The 15,532-nt window shown below is 39.8% G+C and overlaps 2 protein-coding genes across 3 annotated transcripts in view; one reads left to right on the plus strand and one right to left on the minus strand.

The window, feature by feature from the left end:
* Window positions 1-440: 440 nt before the first annotated feature.
* g2e3 (G2/M-phase specific E3 ubiquitin protein ligase) lies at window positions 441-12,034 on the minus strand. Of its 2 annotated transcripts, none has more exons than XM_034675642.1 (17): window positions 11,907-12,034; window positions 7,797-7,867; window positions 7,586-7,683; window positions 7,378-7,479; window positions 7,150-7,274; window positions 6,879-7,047; window positions 6,451-6,557; window positions 6,229-6,345; window positions 5,985-6,109; window positions 5,793-5,883; window positions 4,317-4,487; window positions 4,054-4,208; window positions 3,596-3,780; window positions 3,347-3,519; window positions 3,128-3,167; window positions 2,867-3,038; window positions 441-2,327 (listed from the first exon to the last, which is right to left on the minus strand). In XM_034675642.1, coding segments are annotated over exons 1-17 (2,256 nt in total). In that variant the 5' UTR covers window positions 11,909-12,034; the 3' UTR covers window positions 441-1,974. The 2 variants fall into 2 exon arrangements, with proteins under 2 accessions (XP_034531533.1, XP_034531534.1); XM_034675643.1 differs by having other exon boundaries at window positions 11,902-12,034.
* A 2,131-nt stretch (window positions 12,035-14,165) lies between these two features.
* Window positions 14,166-15,532, plus strand: part of ehd4 (EH-domain containing 4) — a 29,677-nt gene continuing 28,310 nt past the window's right edge. Inside the window, exon 1 of the mRNA XM_034675924.1 lies at window positions 14,166-14,584. Coding sequence (XP_034531815.1) covers window positions 14,355-14,584 — 230 coding nt within the window. The 5' untranslated portion in view covers window positions 14,166-14,354. The remainder of the gene's footprint in view (window positions 14,585-15,532) is intronic.

The raw sequence follows: 15,532 nt of genomic DNA on the forward strand, positions 1-15,532 counted from the left end.
TTCTTGTAGAGTGCGTTCCAGTTGTCTGAGCAGTCCAGTTTATTGTTCAGGTGAACACCCAGGTACTTGTAAGATTTCAAAATCTCAATGTCTGCTCCCTGGATGTTCACTGGTGTGGGAGGAGGGGACTTCTGTCTTCTGAAATCCACCACCAGCTCTTTTACAGACAGATTTAGCCTTCATGGGTCAATAACTCAGCAACAGGACGCTGCTTTAACAAAATATGGGAAAACTAAGTAAATTAAATGTTAGGGATGCATGTCCGCTTAGGGCCTCCGTACATTAGTGACTGTATGTGTGTTTTTACTCAATCACTGAAATATAATAATAGAATATTCAGATTGTTTAATCTAGCTGTCATCATGCTGGAGAACCTTTTAAAATAAGTCATGCAAATAAATCAACACATTTTAAAACTGAAGAAATCAGGACGACAACAGTTTGTGTTTCAGTGTTTATAATCCACAAGAACAAAGAGGAGCACCAAACAAGCAGCAAACAGGAAACAGATAAATAACAACAAAGTGAAACTGAAGAGTCGACAGAGAAGAAGATTCTGATAAACAGGAGCTGAGAGGAAATAAAGGACGGTGTGTTGAGACTGATGTGTGGTATGAAAACAGAAGTGGACCCTTTGGTGTTATAGCTCAGATAAAACTGCAACGACTCTCTGTTAAAGTGATTAAATCCTATAAAACCTCACTGACACGTGTGTTCAGGTTCAAGTAAATCACTGTCAGGATGAGACTCTTATCAGGAGAGAGTTCTATTACTTCTTTTCAAACTTTGTTCATCACTAAAAACACATTAAACAGGAGAAACACAAAAACAGGAAACCAAAATATGTACAATAAAACCATGACTCATGTAAAGCAGCTCTTAAGGCAAAGTTATAAAATCAGCACCGTTACTCCGTAGGTAAAATATAAAAGATATGAAGGAGAGGAAATACAATTTAAAGATAACTGCAAATAAAAAGCTCTGAAGGTCACCCTGACCTCGTACATGTTCTCTGTGGTGAAACAGGGTGATGTGTTTATAGACGGGAAGGACTTTTATTTTGAGCCTGAACATTTAGGATGTGTTCGATCCTGCGTACGATCCTCTCTCTGCCGGTTTCATTTAGAGTATCTTTTAAACTCACAAGTAATATTTGAGGTCCAGACAAATCAATAAACTTCACTGAGCTGCCATGAAATCATTTTAAATCCAAGATAAAGATGCAGCATCACAACACAGCTCATCACTTTGTTTCATGATTATTTTTCTGCACATTCTTAAAGCTGGACTTTAAAGAATGAACGTTGAGTAAAAGACGAGGGCCTGTGTCCACTGACGGTCGGGTCAGCTGGGGTTCTTTTGTCTCTTAATTGTGGATGGCTCAACTTTGAGATCACCATAGCGCTCCTCTTCTCCCTTACCATCCAATCAAACACAAGAAGGGGCGGGGCTTTGGCAACTTTGAAAGGCGCTGCAAGCACAGAAGAAGCATCAGGTGGACACAGGCCCTAACTCATAAAAAGGAAGGCGGCCTGTTTCATGTGTGATTAATAATTACCTCGTTATAACAGGCCTTCAAAATAAAAGCCTTTAATCTCACAGGCATTAACTGACCTGTAGATGAACTCTGGAATTTGTTTGATACTTCGATAAATCTGCGTCATTAAAAAAAAAATCTGATCAGTTTTAGTTCTCTACTTTTCTTTTTTGGATGAAAAGTCCTGAAAAATCAGTGTGAATCAGTAAAGATAATGGATTCATGTTTCTGTTAAATAAACTCTGAAATTAAAAAGTTCCTGATAGATTTGTGAGATAACAAAGATCTTGATGAAACTGCTCTGATTGGATGGTGGATCTTCCAGCGTCATCAAATAGAAATGTTAGTAGGGGGCGTGGCTTAGCAGACAGTCAGCTGAGCTCAATATAACCTCTAACCCTTTAATGCATGAAGGACTCTCTGAAGCTCCGCCCCCTTTAGCTCTCAGACGGGTGGAGGTGAACGTGGTGGCTGACCGCCTGCTCCATGGAGCTCTTGAAGGCCTGATAGGAGGAGGCGACAGGCAGGAGGAGGCGTTTAGAGACAGGCTCACTCTGAGGGAAGAGCCCACTGTCCCTCCACACCTCCCTCCTTCCTCTGATCGTCACCTTCTCTCCTTCTTGGGTTTCCTCATCTTCAGCTCCGGGTGAGGATGAGGACGAGGAGGAGGAGGAGGAGACAGGGTGGAGGAAGGAGATGGAGGGAGCAGAGAGGAGGCGGGCTGCTGGGAGATCCTCGGCTCCTGTGGCGAAACGGAGGAGGTCCTGCAGGGAGATGGAAGACTTCCCGTCTGAGGAGAGGAGGCAAGAGAGGAAAGGAGAGGAGGGGAAAAGGAAAGAGTGAAGAGGAAACAAGATACAAGAGGAGGGGACAAAGAAAGAGAAGATAGGTCAGGAAAAGGACAGGAGAGCAAAAGAGGGAAGGAGAGGAGGGGACATACGAAGGGGAGTAAAGTAGGAAAAAATTAAGGGGGTAGGAGGCATCAAAAGGGGACAAGAAAGAAGAGAAGGAAGCAGGAAAGGAAAGGAAAGGGAAGGAAAGGAGGATGCGAGGGAGGAGGAAGCATGAGTAAGATGAGAGGAGGAAACAGAAGATGTAGGAGAAGAGGAAGGAAAAAGATAGTAGAGGAGGGATCAAGGAGGGAGAGGAGAGGAAGGGTGAGGAGGATGCCAGGAACGAGGGTAGAGAAGGAAGCAAGGAAGAAGGGGCGAGGAGAGAAGGAAACGAGGGAGATAAGAGTGTTGATGAAGTGTTTTCATGCTTGATTTTAAAACAGACGAAGTTCATTGGTTAAATAAAGGATCCTGACTCTGCTGGAGGACGGCGTACCTTCACACTCCAGCAGGAAGCGTCTCCAGAAGGAGCTGACGGGCGTCTCCTTGCTCAGCTTCTCCTGCTCCGAGGAGAACTTGAGGTCGAACAGCTGAGCGAGCGTCTGAGCCGTGAGCCGATCCGCCGCTTCACAGAAGACCCCACGAAACACCGACGGGAAGAGCTGCACCTGGATCAGAGAGGAAGCACCGTCAGAGAGAGAGAGAGAGCTGCAACACCTGAGCTCCTGTTAGAGTCAGATCAGCACTCAAGACTTACCTGATCAAAGATACCCAACGTCTGTAGACCCTCACGAAACCTGCAGGACACACAGACACACACAGACACACACAGACACACACAGACACACACAGACACACACAGACACACACAGACACACACAGACACACAGACACACAGACACACACAGGGGAGCAGTTAGAGTCCGGTGTGTGTGTGATTAAGAGGTTAGTAACAGACTGAGCGGCGTCTCTGTACCTCTGCAGAGGAAGCTGCATCCTGGTGATCATCGTGAAGCTCACCAGATCCTCCACCAGAGCCTCTCTCTCCTCCAGGCTGCTGATTGGTTGATTGCACCCGGCCAGCTCCAGGTACTCCCAGCTCTCCGCCATCACCTCCCTCAGCTCGTCCACAGACTCCGCCTCCGCCATCTGAAACCAAACATCCAATCAATCAATCACACTTCTCTTTCATTAAAGCTGCTGTGTGTGTGTGTGTTTTACTCACCCTGCTGACTCGGCGGGTAAAGTGTGTGTCGGGGGTCATGTGTGTGAAGGCGAGCGGGCGGTTGGCGGGGTAGTTGAACAGACACTGGTACAGAGCCGGGGAGAAGAAGCCGACGGACGGACCGCCGTGAACCAGAGAGAGAGCGAGCAGGCAGCCAGCGTCGAAGTACAGGTCGTCACGCAGAGCTGCAGAACAATCAGAGGGATCCATTAAAACAGACTCAGGGTTTAAACTGAGCGTCTAACATCACAGGAAGGAAACACACACACACACACACACACACACACACACACACACACACACACACACACACACACACACACACACACACACACACACACACACATCTTTATTCTCTGTAGGAGAGAAACATCATCTTTCAAGCAACCACTCCCAACATAAAGCGATGATCTCAGAGCAGCAGACGAATAAAAACAAGGCGTGTGATCGTTTTCTACCTCGGGAGTCCAGAGCCAGGTTCTTGGATCCCTCCGGTCCCTCAAACACCACAGAGTCCTGGATCTGCTGCACCAGGAGCTTCAGGAAGTACTGCCTCGCTATGTCGCTGCCCTGGAGGCGACGAGGAAACGTGGTCTGCAGGTCATTTCTGAACCTGGAGGAAGAGGAGGAAGAAGAGGAAGAAGAGGAGGTGAATAATGACACCTGAGGGAGTGGATCGGTTCTCATTCCTTAGTCTGCCTTTTATTGATCGTCCTCTCACCTGACTGACAGAGTGTGTGTGGGGTCGAAGTCGGCCCTCCTCACCAGCTCCACCCCTGCAGACAGAGCATGGTCCCCGTACACCTCCACCTGGACCGTGACAGGACTGAGCTGAGGGGCCAACGCCTGCAGGAGGTCTTCAGGTGATCCACATCCAACAGGTAGAGACGGCCTGAGAGAAACAAGAGAGGGAAACATCTTAATAACATCAATCATCCTTCAGCTGATGGAGGAGAGGTGTGTTTGTTTTGTTTACCTCTTGCAGCTGATGGAGGAGAGGTGTGTTTGTTTTGTTTACCTCTTGCAGCTGATGGAGGAGAGGTGTGTTTGTTTTGTTTACCTCTAACAGCTGATGGAGGAGAGGTGTGTTTGTTTTGTTTACCTCTAACAGCTGATGGAGGAGAGGTGTGTTTGTTTTGTTTACCTCTAACAGCTGATGGAGGAGAGGTGTGTTTGTTTTGTTTACCTCTAGCAGCTGATGGAGGAGAGGTGTGTTTGTTTTGTTTACCTCTAACAGCTGATGGAGGAGAGGTGTGTTTGTTTTGTGTACCTCTAACAGCTGATGGAGGAGAGGTGTGTTTGTTTTGTTTACCTCTTGCAGCTGATGGAGGAGAGGTGTGTTTGTTTTGTTTACCTCTAACAGCTGATGGAGGAGAGGTGTGTTTGTTTTGTGTACCTCTAACAGCTGATGGAGGACAGATGTGTTTGTTTTGTTTACCTCTTGCAGCTGATGGAGGAGAGGTGTGTTTGTTTTGTTTACCTCTTGCAGCTGATGGAGGAGAGGTGTGTTTGTTTTGTTTACCTCTTGCAGCTGATGGAGGAGAGGTGTGTTTGTTTTGTTTACCTCTTGCAGCTGATGGAGGAGAGGTGTGTTTGTTTTGTGTACCTCTAACAGCTGATGGAGGAGAGGTGTGTTTGTTTTGTGTACCTCTAACAGCTGATGGAGGAGAGGTGTGTTTGTTTTGTATACCTCTAACAGCTGATGGAGGAGAGGTGTGTTTGTTTTGTGTACCTCTAACAGCTGATGGAGGAGAGGTGTGTTTGTTTTGTTTACCTCTAACAGCTGATGGAGGAGAGGTGTGTTTGTTTTGTTTACCTCTAACAGCTGATGGAGGAGAGGTGTGTTTGTTTTGTGTACCTCTAACAGCTGATGGAGGAGAGGTGTGTTTGTTTTGTTTACCTCTAACAGCTGATGGAGGAGAGGTGTGTTTGTTTTGTGTACCTCTAACAGCTGATGGAGGAGAGGTGTGTTTGTTTTGTGTACCTCTTGCAGCTGATGGAGGAGAGGTGTGTTTGTTTTGTTTACCTCTTGCAGCTGATGGAGGAGAGGTGTGTTTGTTTTGTTTACCTCTAACAGCTGATGGAGGAGAGGTGTGTTTGTTTTGTGTACCTCTAACAGCTGATGGAGGAGAGGTGTGTTTGTTTTGTGGTGTACCTCTAACAGCTGATGGAGGAGAGGTGTGTTTGTTTTGTTTACCTCTTGCAGCTGATGGAGGATCGGATGGGGGACATGCGTCGTTTGGACAGACTCCTCCTCTGACCTCCCTGAGGAGACGTGACCAGTGAAGCTGCAGGAGAGGAGAACACGGTTCATGTTAAGATGAATATCTGCAGGTTGTCTCTCAGTTTTTTAAACATCTCTGAGTTTCAGTCCAGCAAAGACTCAGACCTCTCCCGTCCGTAGCCTGGGTGCAGTTACTGCAGGCCCAGTCTGAGGTGTCCAACCTCAGCCCAGAACACTTCCTGTGAGTCCCTCCAGATCCACAGAGTCGGCAGCGGATCACCTCGAACCACCTGAAACAAACAACAACAACGAGGTCAGAGGATGGAAAGAGGCTAATGGAGCTTTGACCTTAAGTGTTCATGTTAAATCTGTAGAAAGGTTCTAACTCATGCTTTATGACTTTAAGTACCCGGTCTTTGCAGAGTGTGTGCGTCCGTTGTTGCACACGCAGGTCAGAGCGTCACATTGTCTGTAAACCTCCAGCAGCTCTGAGAATGCATTCTCCTCCAACTCCCATGATGCATCCCTGCAGATAAAACAACACAGAGTTAAAGAAGTCAGACTTTCCTCACACCGTCCTACGATCACTCAGAGACAGGTTTATGATATTCCTCTTCATGTAAAATGTCACCTCTCAGGGATGTAGATCCCCATCCGCAGCATCTCCTCCTGGAACTTCTCTTTGTTGTTACACAAAGTGCATCTGAAGAAGAAGAGGCCGGCGCTGTGGGCCTGACGCTGACACAGAGACAGATAATTAAGGATCAATCAATAAAGCAGGAGTGATAAGTTTGCTCACAGTTGCATCTCTTAAGAAGCAAAAGCAGCAAATGTTTGGGAAACAATATCACAACAAAGAATCTAAAAATATGTCCCCTGTGTTCTTTTTCTTTAGTTGTGACTTCCTGAAACCTTCTACTTTAGATCATCCTGAGTAAACACAACCTTGTTCTAGAAGTTGATGAATTAACGAGAGAAACATCGTCTGCATGTGATGAAGTCAAAGATATCTGAGTATAAAGATTCAGCAGAGTGAAAACACAGACAGGTGAATGATACCTGCACACAGTCCCGGTGGAACCAGCTGGCGTGGCAGGACGGACATTTGAGGACGGAGTATCCGAGGACGGGCTCGATGGAGTCCAGACAGACGGAGCAGGACTGAGGCAGACTGAGGTCTGAGCTCACACACATAGACTGAGAGGGACTGTGATCGGGACAGAAGGACCTGAACACAAACACAACATGATGACGATGATGATGATGATGGCGCTCACCTGGAGCTGTCTGAATGATGACATAAACTCTGTGTGGTGTGATCAGGACTCACGGGAACTGTGCAGAGAACTGTGAGATGAAGCCGTGTTTCCTCCCACAGGGGAAGTGGATCATCTTCCTGCAGCTTCTGACGTTACAGCCGACACACGCACCCTTCTTCTTACAGCAGCCACACGTCTGAACACACATGAGTAACACGGTGAATACAAATACTCAGTAGGAGTGTAAACAGAGAGTTGGACGTGTGTAAGGTGAATCAGAGTAAATGAAGAGGTCTGACCAGTCGAGCTGAGCGGCGGATCTCCTGTTTGATGTCATCGATCAGGAAACCAAAGACGCCCTCGTCCTCCTCTCCTCTCTGATAAACTCCACACGACGTCAGCTGGAATATGAAACATATGGATGATTATTAACGTCCAGTTTCAGATGTTTGTGTGTGTCTCTGTGTGTGTTTGTGTGTTCTTGTAGGAGATAGTTTTCAGACTCACCAGGCAGAAGTAATGGACGGAGAGTTTGTGCTCTTTCAGCGTGACCTTCTCTCCAAACACAGCCGGGTCATCGTCACTGAGCCTGCAGAGAGCACAAACTGCACACGACAACAGAGAGGATTACTAGCACTCAATCACATCACCCTCCTTCTGTGACAGTGAATCATTCCTCTCTCTATCAGTGAGACGTGGATCTGTGTGGATCACTCACACTCCTCTTTGCTGCCAGCGTCTCCAGCCTGCAGCTTCCTCCTCCTCGTCTTCTTCTTCATGTTGGTGTTCCTGCAGGAACACACACAAACCAGCAGCAAGGTCAGAGGTCAAAGTCTGCAGAGTGAACCTGCAGCTCCATCATCAGAGAACAAACTGTTCCTCAAAGGATGCAAACTGACAAACAGCTCTTAAATAAATCTAAGTTTTCTGGTCAGTGCATGGATTTTATTTCCTCCCCTGATTGAATCATCAGGAGATTCATTGTTGATGTTATCTCAGATATTTGTGAAGCAAAGTTCCAGCCTCTTTTCTGCGGTCAGTCTGTTTCTATAAGGATGTTTTTTCCTTTTCTGTCATAAATTAAATATGTTATATTTCCAGCAGTTGGTTAGAGAGGACAGTTGAGGGGAACTTTTTACAATAGTCTGACGTTTCTCTGTGAAAATATGATGACGTGTAGCCCATCTGTGATAAAAATGACCATGTAAACATTCAGAAAGATTAGTGACAGCAGGATGTTTCAAACTGTCCTGAACCTCCAGCAATACAGGAGTGGATTAATAAAGTAAATGATATTTATGTTATGAAAAGGATTACTTTCTGTTCACGACTTCTGAAGGATGTATTTATTAAACTCTGGACCAAGTGGACTCACTCTGTAAAACCCCTTCAGGCTGATTTTGAGGACCATTCAAGGGCCCTGTGATGCTGTCTTGTCTTAGCTGATTAAATGTTGTTGTTTTTGTGTGATTTTCTGTCACTTATCTCTCCCTGAAATGCTGCTTCCTCACTCTAATGTAAACATATTGTCTCCCCCAGGCTGTATTTAGTTCTAATAATCTTTAAAAACAGAGGACTGCAGAGGAAATGAACATTATTCTCTCTTTTGTCTATGTCAATAACAAACTGCTGTCCAATGACAAAAAAAATTACAAATTACAAACACAACAATAATAAAGGAAAGCACAACATATCCAAAAACATGGACAATCCAGAAACAAAGAAAGAACAAAAATAAAAACTAAAACATGACAAATAAAAAAAACATGAAATATAAAAAAAACACAACAAATAAAAAAGTTAGACAAACAAAAAACAAAGACAAAAAGGAAAAACACAGGTCATGTTTTGTTTCTTCAGTGTTTCTGATTTGTTGTTATTTTATCTCTGTATTTAAATCAGAGTCTGAGAGGAAGTTTAAAATGTGTTTGAGAGATCTGAAGTAATAATGAATACAAGAGTTAAATATCAGCATCACTTAGACAGAATATCATTAAAGTGTAAAACACTCAAAGTAAACAGGATTTACTGAAAGGAGACTGTGGACTGGAACAGTTAATAACTCTTTAATTAAAGAACAGAGTTTAAATAGGAACAGTTAATAACTCTTTAATTAAAGGACAGAGAGTTTAAATAGGAACAGTTAATAACTCTTTAATTAAAGGACACAGAGTTTAAATAGGAACAGTTAATAACTCTTTAAAGAACAGAGTTTAAATAGGAACAGTTAATAACTCTTTAAAGAACACACAGAGATTAAATAGGAACAGTTAATAACTCTTTAAAGAACACAGAGATTAAATAGGAACAGTTAATAACTCTTTAAAGAACAGAGTTTAAATAGGAACAGTTAATAACTCTTTAAAGAACAGAGTTTAAATAGGAACAGTTAATAACTCTTTAAAGAACACACAGAGTTTAAATAGGAACAGTTAATAACTCTTTAAAGAACAGAGAGTTTAAATAGGAACAGTTAATAACTATTTAAAGGACAGAGTTTAAATAGGAACAGTTAATAACTCTTTAAAGAACACACAGAGTTTAAATAGGAACAGTTAATAACTCTTTAAAGAACAGAGTTTAAATAGGAACAGTTAATAACTCTTTAAAGGACACAGAGTTTAAATAGGAACAGTTAATAACTCTTTAAAGAACACAGAGTTTAAATAGGAACAGTTAATAACTCTTTAAAGAACAGAGTTTAAATAGGAACAGTTAATAACTCTTTAAAGAACACAGAGTTTAAATAGGAACAGTTAATAACTCTTTAAAGGACAGAGTTTAAATAGGAACAGTTAATAACTACTTAAAGAACACAGAGAGTTTAAATAGGAACAGTTAATAACTCTTTAAAGAACACAGAGTTTAAATAGGAACAGTTAATAACTCTTTAAAGAACAGAGTTTAAATAGGAACAGTTAATAACTCTTTAAAGGACAGAGAGTTTAAATAGGAACAGTTAATAACTCTTTAAAGAACAGAGTTTAAATAGGAACAGTTAATAACTCTTTAAAGGACAGAGTTTAAATAGGAACAGTTAATAACTCTTTAAAAAACAGACAGAGTTTAAATAGGAACAGTTAATAACTCTTTAAAGGACAGAGAGTTTAAATAGGAACAGTTAATAACTCTTTAAAGAACAGAGTTTAAATAGGAACAGTTAATAACTCTTTAAAGAACAGAGAGTTTAAATAGGAACAGTTAATAACTCTTTAAAGGACACAGAGTTTAAATAGGAACAGTTAATAACTCTTTAAAGAACAGAGTTTAAATAGGAACAGTTAATAACTCTTTAAAGGACACAGAGTTTAAATAGGAACAGTTAATAACTCTTTAAAGGACAGAGTTTAAATAGGAACAGTTAATAACTCTTTAAAGAACAGAGATTAAATAGGAACAGTTAAGAACTCTTTAAAGAACAGAGTTTAAATAGGAACAGTTAATAACTCTTTAAAGGACACAGAGTTTAAATAGGAACAGTTAATAACTCTTTAAAGAACACAGATTTTAAATAGGAACAGTTAATAACTCTTTAAAGAACAGAGTTTAAATAGGAACAGTTAATAACTCTTTAAAGAACAGAGAGTTTAAATAGGAACAGTTAATAACTCTTTAAAGGACACAGAGTTTAAATAGGAACAGTTAATAACTCTTTAAAGAACAGAGTTTAAATAGGAACAGTTAATAACTCTTTAAAGGACACAGAGTTTAAATAGGAACAGTTAATAACTCTTTAAAGGACAGAGTTTAAATAGGAACAGTTAATAACTCTTTAAAGAACAGAGATTAAATAGGAACAGTTAAGAACTCTTTAAAGAACAGAGTTTAAATAGGAACAGTTAATAACTCTTTAAAGGACACAGAGTTTAAATAGGAACAGTTAATAACTCTTTAAAGAACACAGATTTTAAATAGGAACAGTTAATAACTCTTTAAAGGACACAGAGTTTAAATAGGAACAGTTAATAACTCTTTAAAGAACACAGAGTTTAAATAGGAACAGTTAATAACTCTTTAAAGGACACAGAGTTTAAATAGGAACAGTTAATAACTCTTTAAAGAACAGAGTTTAAATAGGAACAGTTAATAACTCTTTAAAGAACACAGAGTTTAAATAGGAACAGTTAATAACTCTTTAAAGGACACACAGAGTTTAAATAGGAACAGTTAATAACTACTTAAAGAACACAGAGAGTTTAAATAGGAACAGTTAATAACTCTTTAAAGAACAGAGATTAAATAGGAACAGTTAATAACTCTTTAAAGAACAGAGAGTTTAAATAGGAACAGTTAATAACTCTTTAAAGAACAGAGTTTAAATAGGAACAGTTAATAACTCTTTAAAGGACAGACAGAGTTTAAATAGGAACAGTTAATAACTCTTTGAAGGACACAGAGTTGAAATAGGAACAGTTAATAACTCTTTAAAGAACAGAGTTTAAATAGGAACAGTTAATAACTCTTTAAAGAACAGAGTTTAAATAGGAACAGTTAATAACTCTTTAAAGAACACAGAGTTTAAATAGGAACAGTTAATAACTCTTTAAAGGACAGAGAGTTTAAATAGGAACAGTTAATAACTCTTTAAAGAACAGAGTTTAAATAGGAACAGTTAATAACTCTTTAAAGAACAGAGTTTAAATAGGAACAGTTAATAACTCTTTAAAGGACAGAGTTTAAATAGGAACAGTTAATAACTCTTTAAAGGACACAGAGTTTAAATAGGAACAGTTAATAACTCTTTAAAGAACAGAGTTTAAATAGGAACAGTTAATAACTCTTTAAAGAACAGAGTTTAAATAGGAACAGTTAATAACTCTTACTTTACATTCAGGGATGAATAGAATCACTCTGTGTTCATCTTCCTGTCCTTTAGGAGGATTTATTCCTGCCTCTGTTTGTTTTTAACGCCGTCGAGTTTTAAATTTCCCTCGTTCAAAACAGAAGAACGTCACTTCCGCTTTTCTTCTTCGCTGGATCTCTCCGCCTGCAGCGCAGTGTGCTGCTGCTGCTGCTGCTGCTGCAGCGCCCCCAGCGGCGGGTTGGATTCTGGCTCCAGGTTTCATCTTTAAGAGAATTTCTTTCTTTTGGACTTTACAGAAGAGGAGTAGGACCACTGAAAAAAATACTTTGGAGAGCAGGAATCCTCTAAAACAGAATTAAAACAAAAAAATTATATTTTTGCTCGTCGACCCTCCTAAAATGTTATTTTTCAATGGCCCTATTCCTCTTCTGTAAGACTGTACCAACAATTTTAAAGTCCCTGTATTTCATTGTGACATATTGTTGTGCCCTTTACATTTATTTAATAACTTCATGCGGTGTGTAAATTTATATATATGTTAATATTGATGAATAGGTTATAATAAATCAAAGTTTTTCAGGCATTTTATTAAATATGCCTAAAAATTATTACAGGACAAAAAAAAAAACAGACTTATCTCTGATTTTTGAACATCATGGAAAGCGCCTCTTAGATTCAGACATCATGTACTGTCATACTTTAACCAGCAGGGGGCGCTACAGGGCAGAGACATGATGATGAAGATACAATAAGGTAAAATACCACTCAGTACAATCCAGTATCATGGATCATGATTGAATAGGATACAAACCTTACTGTTATGATTCAATACGATATGATTCAATAAAATATGATACAATAAGATATGATTCAATAAGATATGATTCAATAAGATTCAATAAGATTCAATAAGATTCAATAAGATATGATTCAATAAGATTCAATAAGATATGATTCAATAAGATTCAATAAGATATGATTCAATAAGATATGATAAGATAAGATTCAATAAGATATGATTCAATAAGATATGATTCAATAAGATATGATTCAATAAGATTCAATAAGATATGATTCAATAAGATATGATAAGATAAGATATGATTCAATAAGATTGAATAAGATTCAATGAGATATGATTCAATAAGATTCAATAAGATATGATTCAATAAGATTCAATAAGATATGATTCAATAAGATTCAATAAGATATGATTCAATAAGATTCAATAAGATATGATTCAATAAGATTCAATAAGATATGATTCAATAAGATTCAATAAGATATGATTCAATAAGATTCAATAAGATATGATTCAATAAGATTCAATAAGATATGATTCAATAAGATATGATAAGATAAGATTCAATAAGATATGATTCAATAAGATATGATTCAATAAGATATGATTCAATAAAATTCAATAAGATATGATTCAATAAGATATGATTCAATAAGATATGATAAGATAAGATATGATTCAATAAGATTGAATAAGATTCAATGAGATATGATTCAATAAGATTCAATAAGATATGATTCAATAAGATTCAATAAGATATGATTCAATAAGATTCAATAAGATATGATTCAATAAGATTCAATAAGATATGATTCAATAAGATTCAATAAGATATGATTCAATAAGATTCAATAAGATATGATTCAATAAGATTCAATAAGATATGATTCAATAAGATTCAATAAGATATGATTCAATAAGATTCAATAAGATATGATTCAATAAGATTCAATAAGATATGATTCAATAAGATTCAATAAGATATGATTCAATAAGATATGATTCAATAAGATTCAATAAGATATGATTCAATAAGATTCAATAAGATATGATTCAATAAGATTCAATAAGATTTGATTCAATAAGATATGATTAAGCTGCTTCCACTGAAATATTAATAAATAAAGAAACATAATTAAACAAGAATCTAAATATAAACAGAGAGGTCATTAATAACTTCTAATCCTGAAGTATTAATTTACTTTAATATAGAACTTCATCCAAACCAGATTAAAGAACTTCTTCATTCTCAGAAACTAAAACACCTCCCTGTTTCTAATAATAAACAAGTGTGTGTGTGTCTGTGTGTGTGTGTGTGTGTGTGTGTGTGTGTGTGTGTGTGTGTGTGTGTGTGTGTGTGTGTGTGTGTGTGTGTTGCTGCGTCACAGGGGGAAGGGCGGTGCCCTCAGGTAGGCGCACCAGCAGCGGTCACATCATCACAAACACTCAGAGCCACACACAGAGCAGGCAGTGTGTTCACAGCCAAACTCACACACACACACACTCCTCACACACACACTCACTCCTCTACACACACGTACACTCACACACACACGCGCGCGCACACTGAAGGACGCAGAGCGCAGCAGAGCAGCCGGAACATTTGGAAATATCGAAACAGGGAAGTTGGAGAGGAGCGCGTCAGTGTGGAAAGAGATCCGCTCATCGGCATGTTCAGCTGGGCCAAACAGGAGCAGGGAGGCCGCAACAAGGAGGGAGAGATGTACCAGACTGTGACCGAGGGACTGCAGACCCTGTACACCAAGAAGCTGCTGCCTCTGGAGGAACACTACCTCTTCCATGACTTTCACTCCCCGGCGCTGGAGGTCGCAGACTTCCAGAGCAAACCCATGGTGCTGCTGGTGGGCCAGTACTCCACCGGGAAGACCACCTTCATCAGGTACAAGTCTAAGAGAGGCCTGTCTGGGTCCTCTGAACCAGCTGAAACCATTATATTATTCGATTAAAGTCATCAGGGAGGGTTTAGGGAGTCAGTGCACATGTGGCAGAATCACCTTTATCAGGTGTTGGATCAGTTTCCACCCTCTTCACTTTCTGCGCACCAAACCTCTCAGGAGTATGCGCCTAATTAAGAGTTTCTTGCATATAGATGGGCTCACTGAAGGTGCATCGTGTATTTTAAGATGTCAAACAAAGGTTTTACATTCAGAGATAAATTCGGCTAGTATAAGAACCATCACAGCTGTTCTCTGTGGTAGAAACAGGACGGAGATGAGGTCTGGCTTGCAGTTTGTTAAGGGACTCCTCAGTGCGTCCTGTCTCCAAGCGCCTATAAAAGCAGCATGAAACACTCAAAGTATTATTATAAGATGTCCTGTTTTAGGGATTATATCTACTCCGAATTGATCAATGTACTCTCTCTTATAATTAAAGACCTTAAGGTTTCCCATATGACATGTAAAAACCTGTAAAAACAGCAAAGAGGACTAAAGGAGACACTTTTTAAATGGAGTTTGGACTGTGGGTCCTTTTAGAGTGTGTGCCTTATTCTAAGTTGGGAAATTAAAAGAAAGATGCTTTATAATCACAGTTTGTGAGACAGTATAAATCTGTCTTTATCCACCAGCACACAAACAAGACTCACAATTATTGTGTAAGTACAGTTTTATTGTGTAATTCTGTGTTACAACAGCAAGTGTCAGATTACAGCAGGATTTAGTTGTGTTTAAAACAAATCTGCCTTCAGTTAATTTAAACTAGGACATGAGGATTTACTGGTTTTAACCCCGTTGGTCTTCTGGGAATCGAACCAGTGACATTTGTGTCCCAGCCGTGAGGCTCCCAGGCCACAGCAGCTCCACCCTGACTACATGTGTGGTGTGTAATT

The sequence above is a fragment of the Notolabrus celidotus genome, chromosome 22, assembly GCF_009762535.1.
Source record: "Notolabrus celidotus isolate fNotCel1 chromosome 22, fNotCel1.pri, whole genome shotgun sequence".
NCBI lineage: Eukaryota > Metazoa > Chordata > Actinopteri > Labriformes > Labridae > Notolabrus > Notolabrus celidotus.

Coding starts and splice junctions, on each gene's coding strand:
- g2e3 (XM_034675642.1), bottom strand. Junction 6,558..6,878: donor TCCACCGGGACTGTGTGCAG/GTATCATTCACC, acceptor TCTCTGTGTCAG/CGTCAGGCCCACAGCGCCGG. Junction 6,110..6,228: donor ACACACTCTGCAAAGACCGG/GTACTTAAAGTC, acceptor TGTTTGTTTCAG/GTGGTTCGAGGTGATCCGCT.